The sequence below is a fragment of the Egretta garzetta genome, unplaced genomic scaffold (assembly GCF_000687185.1).
Source record: "Egretta garzetta isolate BGI_Z169 unplaced genomic scaffold, ASM68718v1 scaffold34, whole genome shotgun sequence".
Classification (NCBI taxonomy): domain Eukaryota; kingdom Metazoa; phylum Chordata; class Aves; order Pelecaniformes; family Ardeidae; genus Egretta; species Egretta garzetta.
The window spans coordinates 2,124,669-2,139,095 of NW_009259586.1; the positions used below are offsets into that span (position 1 = coordinate 2,124,669).

Genomic DNA, 14,427 nt, shown 5'->3' on the forward strand with positions numbered 1-14,427 from the left:
TTCTTCCCCCAGCCTGTATTGATACTGGGGGTTACCCCAACCCAGGTGCAGGACCTTGCACTTGGCCTTGTTGAACCTCATGAGGTTCACACAGGCCCACCTCTCCAGCCTGTCCAGGTCTCTCTGGATGACATCCCGTCCTTCTGGTGTGTCAACCGCACCACTCAGCTTGGTGTCATCCGCAAACTTGCTGAGGGTGCACTCGATCTCGCTGTCTAGGTCATTGATGAAAACATTAAACAGCACGGGTCCCAGTACGGACCCCTGAGGGACACCACTCGTCACCGGTCTCCATCCGGACATTGAGCCATTGACCACTACCCTCTGGACACGATCATCCAGCCAGTTCCTTATCCACCAAACAGTCCACCCATCAAATCCATAGCTCTCCAATTTAAAGAGAAGGATGTTGTGGGGGACCGTGTCAAAGGCTTTGCAGAAGTCCAGATAGATGAAGTCTGTTGGTTTTCCCTTGTCCACTGATGCTGTCGCACCATCATAGAAAGCCACTATCATCCACATCATCTAGATTCAATATGGAGAAAACCTTCTGGCATTCCTAGCTTTAGTTTTGCTCCAATCAGTAAAACTGGAGCACATCTTGATATTAACTCAGTAACAGCTGAAAGCTGAGAATGACTTAAAAAATCCACAGATGTAGCTGTCAGTCCTAGAGAAGAATAAATGGGGCCGGCATTAGCAGCTGCAGTAATAACCAGCTATGCAAAGTTCATGGCTATTAGGAGAGCAACTTTTACTGATTTGGAATACTAATCACAGATTGCACCTGGGACTGGTAAGATGATTGCAGAGAGAAATGGTAGAAAAATGAGGACCTGTTGTAATTGTGACAAAAATATGTAGAAAATAACTCAATAGAGCCTTATTTCTTTGTAGAACTCAAGATTTGCTTTTGCTTTCTGTTTTGTTTTCCATGGAAGGATAACTGCCTTCCAGACTCTGGTTTTGTATTCCAGTGGAGCTTGGTGATAGGCTTATGATGGCGTCAAATGAAAGAATCTTTTAGTTGGGCCCATAAAGCAATAGATACCTGGGAGGTGCAGGTCAGACCTGCACTTTATATGCTACTTATATGAATTACTTCATACAAAATAGTGTCTCATTGAGGGCATCTGTTATTGAGAATAGCAACGGTCACTTTATACTAGCTGGACCACTGAAAGGATTGAGGAGCGTTGGGGGAGCCGGGGGAGGTAAAGAGATGTCTTGTGTTACAGTGCTCCCCAGAGCATTGCAAAGCACTATCAATATTGTGAATTGGCCTCTAAGGCTTTTTCCCCTGGTATAAAATACATAGTGATAGATGAACACATGTAGCATGTACCTTACGTGCTTTTCATTGCTTGCTGCACAGGACTTTGTTTTATGTAACACGTATGCAGGACAATGTTTCATGCATTGGGTTTGGTACTGCTAGACAAATATGCAGCAAAGCTGAAGGCATAAAGAGGGAATGGAGGAAAATCAGCTTCAGCCAGCGACTTGATGAAATTCAGGTAATGTAAGAAAGTGAAGCAAAATACCATATTTACTGCAGGGTCAGCTGTGTTACGCTGTATAGTTCAGTAATGATGTTTCGTTTCTTGGTTCCTAAGCTTTGTGCACGTTAATGTCACACACCATAGGTGCTATCATGGAATCTTCTTGTTTAGGGGCCACTTTTTTAATTAGGAAAACAGCAGCAGAAGTTACCCTTGTGTTTATGCTTTAGTGATTTACTAAATGTAAGGATGAATTACTTCTCTTACCAAAAGCCCAAAACCTACAACTTGGGCATCCATGTGATTTGTCCACAGCTATACTGAACATGCCATGTTTGGCAAGATCAAGAAAAGTAAAATAGATGATCCGGAGCTATTTCATATGATTGAAATTGCAACACTTTATTCTTAGAGCCTTCTCTTGGTGAGAACTTTTTGTAGGAGTCTGATTTAGAAACCTGTGGCTGCCCAGGGTGCTCTGACGTGGGAGAACAGAGCAGACTTGACCGTATTCATTGGGTGAGGCTGAGTACCAAAGAGGAGAACTGGAAGACAGAGCAGAGGCGATATCCTTGTCCTTCTCTTGGCTGTAGGGAGAAGAAATGGAGCCAAAAGGCCTCGGTGAGGCTCAGTAACAGTGATTAGGGGAGACCACAGTAATGCAGTTTAGATTGTCACATCTTCAGACATAATTACAGAGCAGAAACTCCTGTTACTGTGAGCAACCAAACTGTGCTGACAGGAGAGAAACAGGCAGGGATTCTGTTGGAGCCTAAAAATGCTGGTGTACTTTTAGTAGGAAATAATTAAGTTCACTTATTTTCTTTAAAAACTGTAATTTGGGAGTTTTTAGTCCAGGTGCTTCTGAATTTAAAATAAAGCAGGTACTTTTAAAGTTATTGGTAATACTTCTGCAAATTACAAGCTGACTGTGGGGGAGTTCGCTATGTTATCAGTGACTTTATTTATAACAGCGAGTAACTTCTCTGTCTAGTAAATAAATTTGAGACAAGTTTGTAACTAGGCTTCACTAGATAACTGTTGCAGTTAGATTTGGTGGGGTTTTTTTAGGCCATAGCCTTTATGCTGCTATGCTTGGCATATATGTAGCAAAATTGTTGATAGAGAAGCTTGTGCCCTCTTTTCTGGCATCCTCTGTTTACCCCAGATCAGGGCACTCTCAGATGCTGTCACTCCACATTACTTTTGTGGGGTTTAGGTAAGGACTTGCTTAAAGCTCTCCCCATTCAACATTTATTTAGAAGTAATTCAAGTATATCTGTTAAGTAAGTTCTATTGTGTGATTACAGAAAACACTATTATCAGGTTATTTGCCTAATGATATGGTGGTTTTTCTTGGACACTTTACATGAGAATGAATTAGCAATTAATCCTAAACAGTTGACAAGGATGAAAACACAATTATGTTTGTGCAGTTTCCCCGGCAGTGCTTGTGTCTTGGTGTCATTCTGCGGATGAGATGCAGTTTTTCCTTCTTTCCTGAATAACATTTAGAGCTGGTAAATGTTAAGCAGACAGCCAAAGCTGTCAGTGTATAAGATGAAAGATGTTGAATAGATCTGTAGTGCCAAATAAACAGTTACTGCTCCCCTTTAATCAGGCAGATGAGTTGCTTCATTCTCTTCTGAGCAGTAGCTCAGTCCTTCCAGTGCCCCCAGCCAGCTGCCGTGGACAGTGGGTGGAGGTGAGACCTCTTGTGTTCCCCCAGCCCTGCTTTGCATCCCTTTCCTGGCACTGCGCAGGGGTAGCCCCTGCTCTTCTCTGGTGTCCAGCCACAGCTTAAGCAGACCAAAATGGGGCGTGAGGGTACAGTTACTATTCCCTTACTTGCTTTGAGCGTTGGTTGAGATGATACAATGTGAGGGGACAGTTACTATTCCATTATTACTTGCTTTGAGCGTTGGTTGAGATGATACAACATGTAACCTGTGGTTTCTCCTTGATGTTCTCACGACCCAAGGAGTTTACAAGGAGATTTGGCAGTGAATTAAACTAGAAGGGCCAAAAGGATGCTGCCAAGAAAGCAGAGTGGTAGTCTCATGTGAAGGATGGGAGCATGAACAGGCTTGGAACCCAGTGGCAAAACAGGCATGCTGTCAATAGAAAATGATTGCCAAAGTTGATACTAATGTGAATGGCCTGTTCCATGTGTAATCAGAATAACTGAAGTTGGAAGGGACCTCTGGAGGTCATCTACTCCACATGCCCCCTGCTCAAAAAATCAAGCACAGGAGACATGGGGGTAGCAAAATATGCACTCATGTGCTAATGGTATGACCCTGAGCAACCTGATGGAACTCAGAAATTGGATGTAATTTAGAAGCTGGCCTTGATTTGAGAAAGGAAATTGGACCAGATGACCTCCCAAGGTCTCTTCCAACCTAAGTTATGCAATGAATTTATAATATTAGAGGCATAATAATCTTGTAGCATTTTTTTTTTTAGGAGCATTGCAGTATGTTAATATTTGTATGGTTCTCAAAGTCCTTTCATGTATTCCCTACATGTTGTTATAATTCAATCTGGCATGCCTTACTACTTTTTCTCTTGCCAGAATAAGAACGGAGGATTTTTTTAATAATAAAAAACAGAAAAACAGAACGTGTGTTAACTGCAAAGTATTGTAATGGTGTTTACTAATTAATTTTCACAATAACCTTGTTAGAATAGGTCAGTACTTGCTTCATTTTAGAGACAAAGAAACATATGAGAGAGTAAGTGGTTTGGTTGAAGTCACAGTTGCATGTCAAGGGCATAGCTGTCATTGAAAATGGCTTCTTTTGTACATTCCTCCAGTCTGTATTACCTCACAGTACAGAGATTAGGTGGCAAATTGTAGGCACCTTGTTTATGAAAGTGCAACTAAAAGTTAAAATTCAACATGTATAAAATCTGAGAGCAAGCCTTATGGGAATACTTGTGTTTTTACTGTGATACATAGCTGAATGCATAATCCTTTCCCACCTGTACGCTGCTTCTTGCAGTGGTTGTATTTTCTGAGTACATCTAAAAAGAATTCATTGCTAAGGGGCAATTATGAATGTGATTAAAACCTGGGAAAGCAAAAGCAGGGAAGAGCAAAAGCTCATAGTTAATGCGTATATTCCTCTAGTGGTTTTGTTTGAGTAATTAAATGGGACATAATTGCTTAGTGAAATATCCATTGCTTTTGCTGCTTGCTAAGTATTATTCCTGAAAATAAGTGTTGCTTCATCTAAATTAGGATCGCATAAAACTCATACCAGTGGAGCTTGTGACTGGCACTTGCATGTCTTTATAAGTGGATTCACAGATTCCTGTGGATCACTGCAAAAATGGATTCTCAAAAAAAATCAGGAGAATAAGTGGTTACCTCTAATACAATTAAGGTCTTGCTCCCTGTAAGAGGAGCAAAACCTTTCCTGTTTTTCACATCACAAGCTTTTCTCAGCCTTGACAGCATTTATGAGCTTGACTTGGGTCAGTGACACAGAGGACCAGGCTCAGTTTTGATGGATGCTGTGGCGCTGAGCTTGTTAGCAGTTCCTTGTCCTAGGTCACCGTGAGAGCGTGGCACATTTAAATGAATTTGCACTTGAGCTTTCCATGACCGTTAATTCTTTCATCCCCAGTACAATTTATCCTTTGCTTACTCTTTTTTTAAGTTTTTAAAACTTGTTTGGATGCTTAAGGGCCACAGAAAGAAGGGACTGTGAAGCAGCTCCACCCGTGGATGAAACTCTCAACTCATCAGTACAGAAGCAGAGCTGGAGGCATATCTGTGAGCTAGAAGGGGTAGCGACTGCATCACAGTAATACTTTCTGCAATCTGCAAGGAACAGAACAGAAGCTCATCAGCTAAGCTTTTATTGGACCAAACTTCATCTTGAAACACCCTTTCTAGTGCTTAAGGCTGGAAAGTAGAGAAAACATAGAATGGAAAAGGAAACAAGGTGTAGATTCAGGTATTGTTGCCAAATAGAAATCAAAGGCAAAAGGATTGATTATTTCTGTTCCTGTAGAGATATGCAGAGAAGCTAATCGTTTAGAAACAGGCTCCTGCAGGTCTTGAGGTTACCACAAATCTTTCCAATTCTTTGGTTTTTTGCTCCTCTAATAAGAAAGGTGAGAACAAGTGCATTTGTGTGGGAGGCACCTCCTCCAGTCCCTTGTTGCACTGTTCCATGGGAACTAGGCTGGAGTACAAGCTCACTCTCCTATTAGTAGACAGCCTGATGGAAATCTTGAAGCCACTTGGGAACAGCTATAAAGAAATTTTAAGTGTTTGTGGGCAAAAAAGAGGAAAAAGCATGGATAGAAGTGCCTACAAAATGTATTTTCATCTAATATGGGTGTTGTATGTCCCAGTGCTAAAAGCATTAAATGCTCTGGTGTGCTGCACTAATTGCTGTGGTATGCTCTGCCTGATTGACTCTCATGGAATGGGAAGTGGAGGTGAGGAGATGATAGTAGATGTAATAGTTCCTTATGGATCTAAAACTCTTCCCTGAGGTTAAGGTACTGGTCAAAGCATCATGAAACTGAAGAAGCAATGGACTTTTTGGCATCTTGCAGTGACTGGGGAAAGTGAGTCACATGTTCACAACTGGGATGAAATATTTTTCAGACTATAGATTTATCCCAGTGGAAAAACCCAAATCTTTTGGCATCACTTCTAACCCAAGGACACCTCCATTCCAATCTTCATCCTTCAGAACGTAGCTCACACTGGCGTCTTTCTGAAAGCTTAGAAGCATGGCCCTCAGAACAAGAGATGATGCATTTGCTGTTTCTTCCTCTCCAAAAGTTCATCCCTTAAGGACCAGGGATTAAATACTTTCTCTTTTTTGGTTGCATAATGTGCTTTAAAATTGTATTGAGTAGTAGCTTGTGATCTCAAAAAAGCTTACACTTTTAAAACTAAGTGTTCATAAATCAAACTGAAATTATGTGCCAGGAGGTGGTAGTCAAGATTTTAGTGGAGCAGAAAAGCATGTTGGAAAGAAATCTGTGCAGGCAGGTCAGAGGAGGGGAGAAGAAAATGAAAAGACCGATTTGAAGTCATTGTTAAATAGTGAAAGAAAAGGACAAAAGAATTGGGATTAGAATTTTGTGCTCTTTCTCCTGAGCTTTTGTTACTCAAAAATGTTTCATCGGGAAATTGTAAGTACATACATACTTTTATCTGCAATGAATAGTTGCATAGCCATTCTTTAGCATTTGTAGTACAACACTAATCTTCTATGAAGCTCAGCATTCACTCCATCAGTATTTCATAGCCTGGAGAGCTTAGTGGAACTGCCCTGTGCATGTCTCCCTCACCATTCACAATGAGAGAAATCCTATCACAGTACATTAGCTGTGGCAGTGTAACCCTTGGGGAAAAAAAAAAGTGCACTTGAAACACTTTGAATGCAATCTCATGGCTAAATCCAGACCCATTGCATATGATCCTACTAACTTGCTAATATGGTTCATAGTTTGCAACTTTGGGGGTTAAAATCTTAACTCAAAATTGATCAAAATAGCTAGAACAAGGACAGGTTATAACCTAGGAGTAGGTCCCCACTTTCTTAAGGAACTTGCTTAGTCCTGACCTGCTTGCTTTTCTTGTAATGATTTAATTTTTGAAGCGGTTTCCATATACTGTGTACTGAAGCAAGATTATGAAGGGTCTAGTCTCTATGTTTGTAAGTACAGGCTAGGATGACTTCTAGGAATGGTATAGCTTTATTTCATCTTGTATCTTTCCCCAAGAGTCTCTGGATAATGATATTGCCATATATTCCTTGAAGGTTTTGTCAGATGGGATGGGAATTAACATTCTTTACCCTCTTTGAACATTTATACTATTAAAAATCCTCTACCATGGGGAGAGTGTGCTTCTGCTTCAAAATTTTGGAATGGAAGTTAGTTTAAAAGAACTTCTTCCCAAGTGAGCAGAAAGTCTATCTGAAAACTGTCTGTAGGCTTGTCAGTGGCTCAGAGACCCCAGTTGACAGATATGGGACCAGATGCACAAGGAGCTATAAGGTACCAAATATATGAAGACATATTTATTAAAGAAAGAAATTAAAAGACATTCTGTATAGCCAAAAAAATCCAGTTTAACTGGCTTGAACAGTACACTGAAACTTGTCTAACTCTGAATTTCTACTACTTCTAATAAGAGATCAAACAAAAAAGCTTGAAAACCAGTTTTAAGGCAAAGCTTTGGGTGAGTAGGTGAGGGAATGATAACAAAGTACTTGAATGATGTTGAAATAAGATTTTAAAAGAAAAAAGAAATTTCATGACACAGGGACTTTGTATGAAATCCTTGAGGCTAGAGCTGTTCATTGCAACACTCACAGGATAAGAGTACATTGCCTTCATTTAGTCTTTCATCCAGAAAAGCAGGACACCAAGGTGTAAATGAGCTGTGCATACGGATGTATTTTTTTATATATATGTATATAGCTCTACCAATTACTGATGTGCAGCCACAGGCAGAGAAGAGTATGATATGACTTCTGCTTGGCAGTTATGAAAGACTGTGTGAACTATGAAAGATTAAATGTGAACTGCAACTGAATGTGCAAGGGACACAAAGGCTGCTCAAATAGACTTCAGAGATTAGTGGTAAACTGAGCTCCATGAGGCCAGTCTAGTTTGTTCAAATCTCCCATGTGTGCTGCTTAGGAGTATACAATCACAATAACTTCTGGATCTTTTGGACCACTTCTAGAAGAGGAAACCAGCTATGTTGCCTGGTGCCCACTTCTGCAGTGGAGATTGTATAATAGAATAGTTTATCTTCTTGTGCAAATCTTAACTTTTTGTTTCATTTTGCCTGGTTGTGAATGAGTTCCAGGCAGAGTTAGATTGTCAATGAGTTCCCTATGATAAGCTTTTTAACAAACTTTAATCTAATTTGAACAGCAGAAAAAAAGCCTGAGTAGGAAAACCACATGCCATTGGGATAAACCAGCTGCGTATGTGAGCGTTACCAGTGTTCTCAAAACTTGAGCAGTCCCGCAGAGCTGTGTCAGTTCTGAGTTACTTGCTGAAGATCAAACTTTTGTGTTCTCAAAACAGTTTAATAATGTGCAAGTGCAGAGGGCTCCATTCTGCTGTTTTATCAAATGGGATATTTAATATACCTCTGCTGTCATTATCAAAGTAACTCATTTAGAAGAAAAGAAAATCATTTCACCTTGCTGCCACTTAAGGCCTAGAGAACCCCAGGGCATGGTGGTGGTCAAAGCTTGGACAGGATGAAGCACAGGAGTAAGCACTTGCATCTATAAAACAATTTCCAAGCCAATGAATTGATGGAGTGATTCTTTCTAAGGAAAATTAATTTGTATATGACTGATACATAACTTTCTAACCTGGCTGAACAGTGAGTGATCAGACTGTGCACAAAAAGCTATAGCAAATACTTGGTACAATGCTGATAAGCTGCCTCAGCTGCTTGCAAACCTGCTGAGCATTTTTTCACTGAAGACTCTTTGCCACCTTTGTAGTACTTCCTCCTTCTTTGGTCTAAAATTAAAGCCCAGACTAGAAGGGGAGCAGGGAGGAAATCAATACACTTTGCTGACAGTCACTAGAGTTGCTTGCTCTTTTTTTTTTTTTTTTTTTGAGGCAACAGAGAACTGGCTTCAGATGCTCTTGGCCTCCTACTGCCTTCTATAAATGATGAGATCGGTGGTATTACATCTCCAGCTTTGTAGCACGAAGGATTAACATATGTTTTAAACAGTACATAAAGCTGTCAGAGTGCAGCATAATCTCAAGTTTGTCTTTGTGATGACCTACAGCCTCTCAGGTAGCTAGGGAACAGTTGGATTGAGACGGCAGCAAAACTGTGTAGAGAGCTGATAGCTGAGCGGCAGACTCTGTGTCACTGATTAAATACTTTGTCTTTACAGGCCGGGTTTCCTTTTTCACCTCTGGATCGGAGAACCTTCATCGGGTGGAAAAGGTTCACTGGGGCACTCGCTATGCCATCACCATTTCCTTCACTTGCAACCCAGACCATGGCATTGGGGATCCAGTCTTGATGTAATTCCTCTGGGGATGGAACATGAGGTCAAATGAATTGAGAGAAGCCCTGCAAGAAGAGAGGAAAGAGGAAGATAACATCTCTTATAACCTCACATTCAATTAGGATTTCCCAGCTGTGTTAATATATTGTAATACACCTGTTTTCACATGTCCTTTTCCATAAATGTTGCAAACAGTGCCTTAAAGACCATCTTAAATTTGGTGTATTCTGAAAATGGTTTGTCTTCCTATCCTAAAGGGATAATCTACAAAGAAGAGTCCTGTTGTGGGCTCTTTCTTTTTATTATTTATTTTAAAAATTCTCCAGTTTGAGACACAAACATTCTTTTGGACCATGTCTCGATATGACCACCCATGCTGCTGTTACCTGTTGTTTAATGATTTAGTCTTGTCAGTTACTAATGGGATGTAGAAAGCTTGACCTAAATTAATAGAGCAAGATGAGTGTTATTCTTCTGAACATGCCTTCTGTTGAGGAATGTGTTCTCCTTAGCATGGGCGTTAGTGGGCAATACATCTGTGGCTTGACTACTGGAACTTACTTGAATTTTTTTTTTTTATTGAATGACTACAGATACTGTCTGCTACAAACTGGGACTAGTTAATACTTCAGAAATACAGTTCTCTGGTTAGCCAGAAAACATACCGCTTTTGGGATTACAAATGCTTTGGTGTGCTAGGGAATGTCGTGGCATTAGATCCCTCTGATCAGAACGCAGCATTCCCAACTCACTTCATTTTCTTTCAGTCATAATGGACATGATCGGTCTTCCTGTTGGAATCCCAGCGTTAAGGTTGTTAAGAGCTCTTTACGGGGACAGCTTGACCATGTAACCCTGTACTAAAAAGGAGAGCTGGGCAGAGGTAATCGGACAGTCCTCTGGATTCAGCTGAGCATTCATTGATACCTAATTCCCAGGTATGACAGTAGGATTTGGGAGGGAAAGAACTGAGAAAAATGCTAGTTTTGTTGTGGTTTTCCATATGCCAGTTCTGGCCTCCTTAGACTCAATCCTGTAAACTTTGGCTTGCTGTTGGAAGGCTGGCTAACAAAACCACATGGACCTGTGGACTGTGGTATGTGGGGTCCGAGGGGAAACTGGTGTCCACCTGCATTTCAAATTGATATAGTCTTGAGCTGGAGCTCGATGATCATAAACCACTTTTAGGCTCAATAAATACATGTTTTCAATGTAATCTTAAGACCAAGTTGAAGTAAGCTTGGTTTCTTATTGTTGATGCAACTACAAATCTTGTGTTGTGAAATGCTGTGTTTTATCTTGTCCAAAACAATGTTTTAGCTGTTTCAGAAAGTTTCTCAATAGCTCCTTTTGGACTTTTCTTCAGTTTAGTATGAAGACTTTTTCTATTAACTAGGACCATTAGTCTGTGGTGTTCCTTGAGTAATAAACTGCAAGGACTTCAGAGAAGAGGGGATGATTGCATTGTAGTACAGATAAGGTAACAAACAAGTGCATAACCTTGCCAACTACCTTGCTTATTACAATCAAAGATTTTTGTGGGTCAGCGCATTGGTAAGTAAATGGTAGGAAAACCTAATTTTTTTCTCAATCAAATTCTGAAGCAAATGTTGATTTGTTTTATTAAGTCTATATAATTTCTGTGAGACGCTTTGAAAATCTAGAAATACCCTTTGATTATTTTTTTTTATGCATACAGTTTTCACTTTTGTTTTAATCTACCCTTTTATGCAAAGAATAAGTATTGGGGGGGATTACAGTGAAGATCAACATAAAGAGGAATGATAACAGGACACTTGGAGTTGTTCTATTGTCTCTCTTGTCATTTGGCACACCAGCAAGATCAGTCTTCTGTAATTTCATTTCATGTCTATGCTAACAAGGAAGAATTGTTAAAATGGCTGGGTGCTAGGAAATAATAAAGTCAGTTGGATTCTATATCTAAATACTTGTCTTGAAGCCTGTTAATTCCAAGAAATTTGCATTTTACCTAAGTTGTAAGGCGATGTGAGGGCAGACCAAGATCATCAGCAACTGCTTTACTGGCTTAAAACTTGATTCTGAACATTACCTTGAGATTTGAATGTACAGCCTTGTCCACAGAAATACCTGATAGCAGTGGGATCTAAATATGAATGGACCTGTGTGGATTTGGGTTGGGATTCTCCAGGTTGAGGGTCCTATGTTCCAAAACTCAACTTCACTGTAAGTCCTATTGTTGCTCTGCAATGCTGTCATGTTAAATTGCTTTGCTGCTTTTAACAGTGTTGGTTGGTTACTTCTGTCTGTCATGCAGGTTTTGAGTTGCACTAAATGAAAATGGCACTTTCAGAGCTGCCCTCCTCAATACAAATACTGTTCAACGAGGTTGTGTTAGGCCATGGAGGAAATCTCGGCTCATCTCCTCTCAGATTTTCATCTTTCAAAGATGCTGTGTATTGTAGATCTCCTGAACGCTCCGCACCTCTCATGCTAGGAATTGACTGTCATTCAGAAATAAAATCAAGTTGGTATTTGTCTTTTTGAGTGTTTAAGCTTCAGTAATGTGTTCAATATGATGACCAAACCTGTCAAATATAATTTGTGGAGAAACATGTGCACTGTACCTGGTAAGAGAATTCATCTTTTGAAAGTAGTATAATAATTTAATATACTTGATGTTTCAGTACCAACCAAGGTTTTTCTATCTGAAGCTTCAGTATCTGGACTACTAAAAGCAATATCTAGATCTATGAAGAAATTAAATAGCAAAGGAGGAAGATTCTGAACACAGCCTTCAGCAGGATAATTGCAGAAAGGCTGATGTTCCTGGGGCAGAGTGGGATTTACAGAATTCGCTGATGACTACAAATAAATTTGGCTTAAATTTATTTTAGTCCACTTAAATAACCTGAATAACTTTTTATTAAGGGTTCTCTCTTCCCGGTTCTTGACAGAGAATTCTGAATTTGAAATACCTTAATTACTGTCTGTCCTCTTTCAGGTTCAGCCTGTCTGTTGCTACTGGGAAATGCAGTGCTCTGTTTCTTAGTGCTCTGATTATGCTGAGGACGGAATTAGTTTTGTTAAACGAGCATAAATCTGATGACAAGCTGCTGCAGACGAGTGCTCTTAATTGAACACAAGGTGAAGGCAGAATTTGGCTTGATGTTTCCCAGTTGCAGTGATTTAGTCCCTTTGTAAAGAGCCCTTGTGGTTCAAACAAAGTGAAGAAAGGTCACTCCATGTTCCATGTAAACTGGGGCTACGTCCTGCCGTTAAATTTACAGCCTTGTACCTGAAAGCGTACTTGTTACAAGTATTTGGGAATGTTGATTTGTATTTTGAAAGAAGAATATTTGGAAGGGAAGGTAAAGCCTGCTTGTGTGAAAAGTCCCAGGGTGATATAGGAAATACAGCAGGAGAGCAAGCCAGAGTTTGAATCCCTACTATGAGATCGAGTGATGCTTCCTGAGGACTTCTGTGAAATTGTATGACTTAAAAAACTGTCTTTCCATTCAGAGGATTTGGGGAATATCAAGAACTTGTATAAAATTAACAGGTATGTGATCAGATTAAGTTTTTAGTGTAAACTGAGCTTTCAATCCTGTAGCATGCATTTAATTTTATTTTTTTATCCCCTATGACATCATCCTAGGAACTCTTGAATGGACTTTTTGGCATTTCTCATGTATAAAATTTCATTGTGTAAGCAGTTGTGGAATAATTGTGTTTTAATTCCCCATAAATCCAACTGAAGGTTGGAAAGATAAATCAATACTGAGATTTTCCTGAATATGTAGTGCCTGTGCAAAATAATCTAAGCTCCACCTTAATGAATTTCCAGTCCAGAAATGTTTACCAGGATACTCTATTTACAAAAATATTTTAATTTGGATTTATAGCAGAAATTTAGCTTCATGTCTTTTATTTATAAGGTCAAAATCTCAACAGGGTACTTTCTGAGGCTGTAATGCATAAAGATGCCCATGTTAAAATAAAAGGGTAGCTGAAATGGCATTGATAACGACTGCTGTCAAGAAAATCTGGTTTTGTTTCGTCTTCAATTGCAATTCTTATACATTTGAATTTCTCCTTTATAGTTTTCCCTTTTCCCCAGTAAATAAAGATGGTTTTGTTTTTCATATGGAGTTCCTCACATTCCTTCTACATCCAGATATCCTTACGCAGTGTTTACATGTGAATTGGATCTCTCTAACATGCTCGTGTGTAGCTCTGTGCTATATTTCTGTCTTGCCTAAATTCTAGGAATAAACCCAGGAAATGTTGCTGGAGGTCAGGGCTCTTTGGGGTGGAGGGGGGGGAATACAACCAACCACCCTCCTCCTCTTCCCTCCCCCAAGGAAAAAAAAAATCCCAACTCCTGTCTCTCCTTTTTGAGTCTCTTGTGCAAAACATTCCAAGAACAGCAGAAGAGTTATTTCCTTTCTGAACCGCAGATGGCTCTGGCATGCATTGATCATCTTCGCCTCATTCAGAGAGGCAATCTTCTCAGGAAATCCGGCTAAGAGAGCCATCATAAAGTGGTGAGTGTCTATTGCTCCTTGTAAAATACCGCAAAGAACTATAGCATTCTCTGCCTTATCTCTGGTTTTGTAAACCACCTCAGGAAGCTGAAAGCTAATTTTGTCATGTTTGCTGAAACCTGCCAGTCAACCCTTTTAATGACAATCCAGTTATCCCTAAAGTATCTGTGTAGGTGCTTTCCGTCTTCCATATGAGTGTTGGTGACTTGTACTAAAGCTTTTCAGGATGGACTGTCCAAGGAAAATCACTATCCTATTTCCAAACTGTACATCTATCTTTGTATCTGTCCATTATCTCCCCTCAAATCACTTATTTTATCTCTCTTTTTATCTGTCCCAGCATACTCAAGCTTCTACCTGTAGCAC

The 14,427-nt window shown here is 39.9% G+C and overlaps 1 protein-coding gene across 4 annotated transcripts in view; it reads left to right on the forward strand.

The window, feature by feature from the left end:
- Positions 1-14,061, forward strand: part of OGFOD3 (2-oxoglutarate and iron dependent oxygenase domain containing 3) — a 50,740-nt gene extending 36,679 nt beyond the window's left edge. The window contains exons 8-9 of one of the 4 annotated variants that reach the window (XR_004841856.1): positions 9,419-13,076; positions 13,975-14,061. Coding sequence is in view for 1 of the 4 variants with exons in the window: in XM_035893273.1 (XP_035749166.1) it covers positions 9,419-9,555 (137 nt within the window). In the remaining 3 variants the exon portion in view is untranslated. Of the gene's footprint in view, positions 1-9,418; positions 13,629-13,974 lie in introns of those variants that run through there. The other 3 variants (XR_004841857.1, XR_004841858.1, XM_035893273.1) reach the window with 3 other exon arrangements.
- The last annotated feature ends 366 nt before the right edge of the window (positions 14,062-14,427 follow it).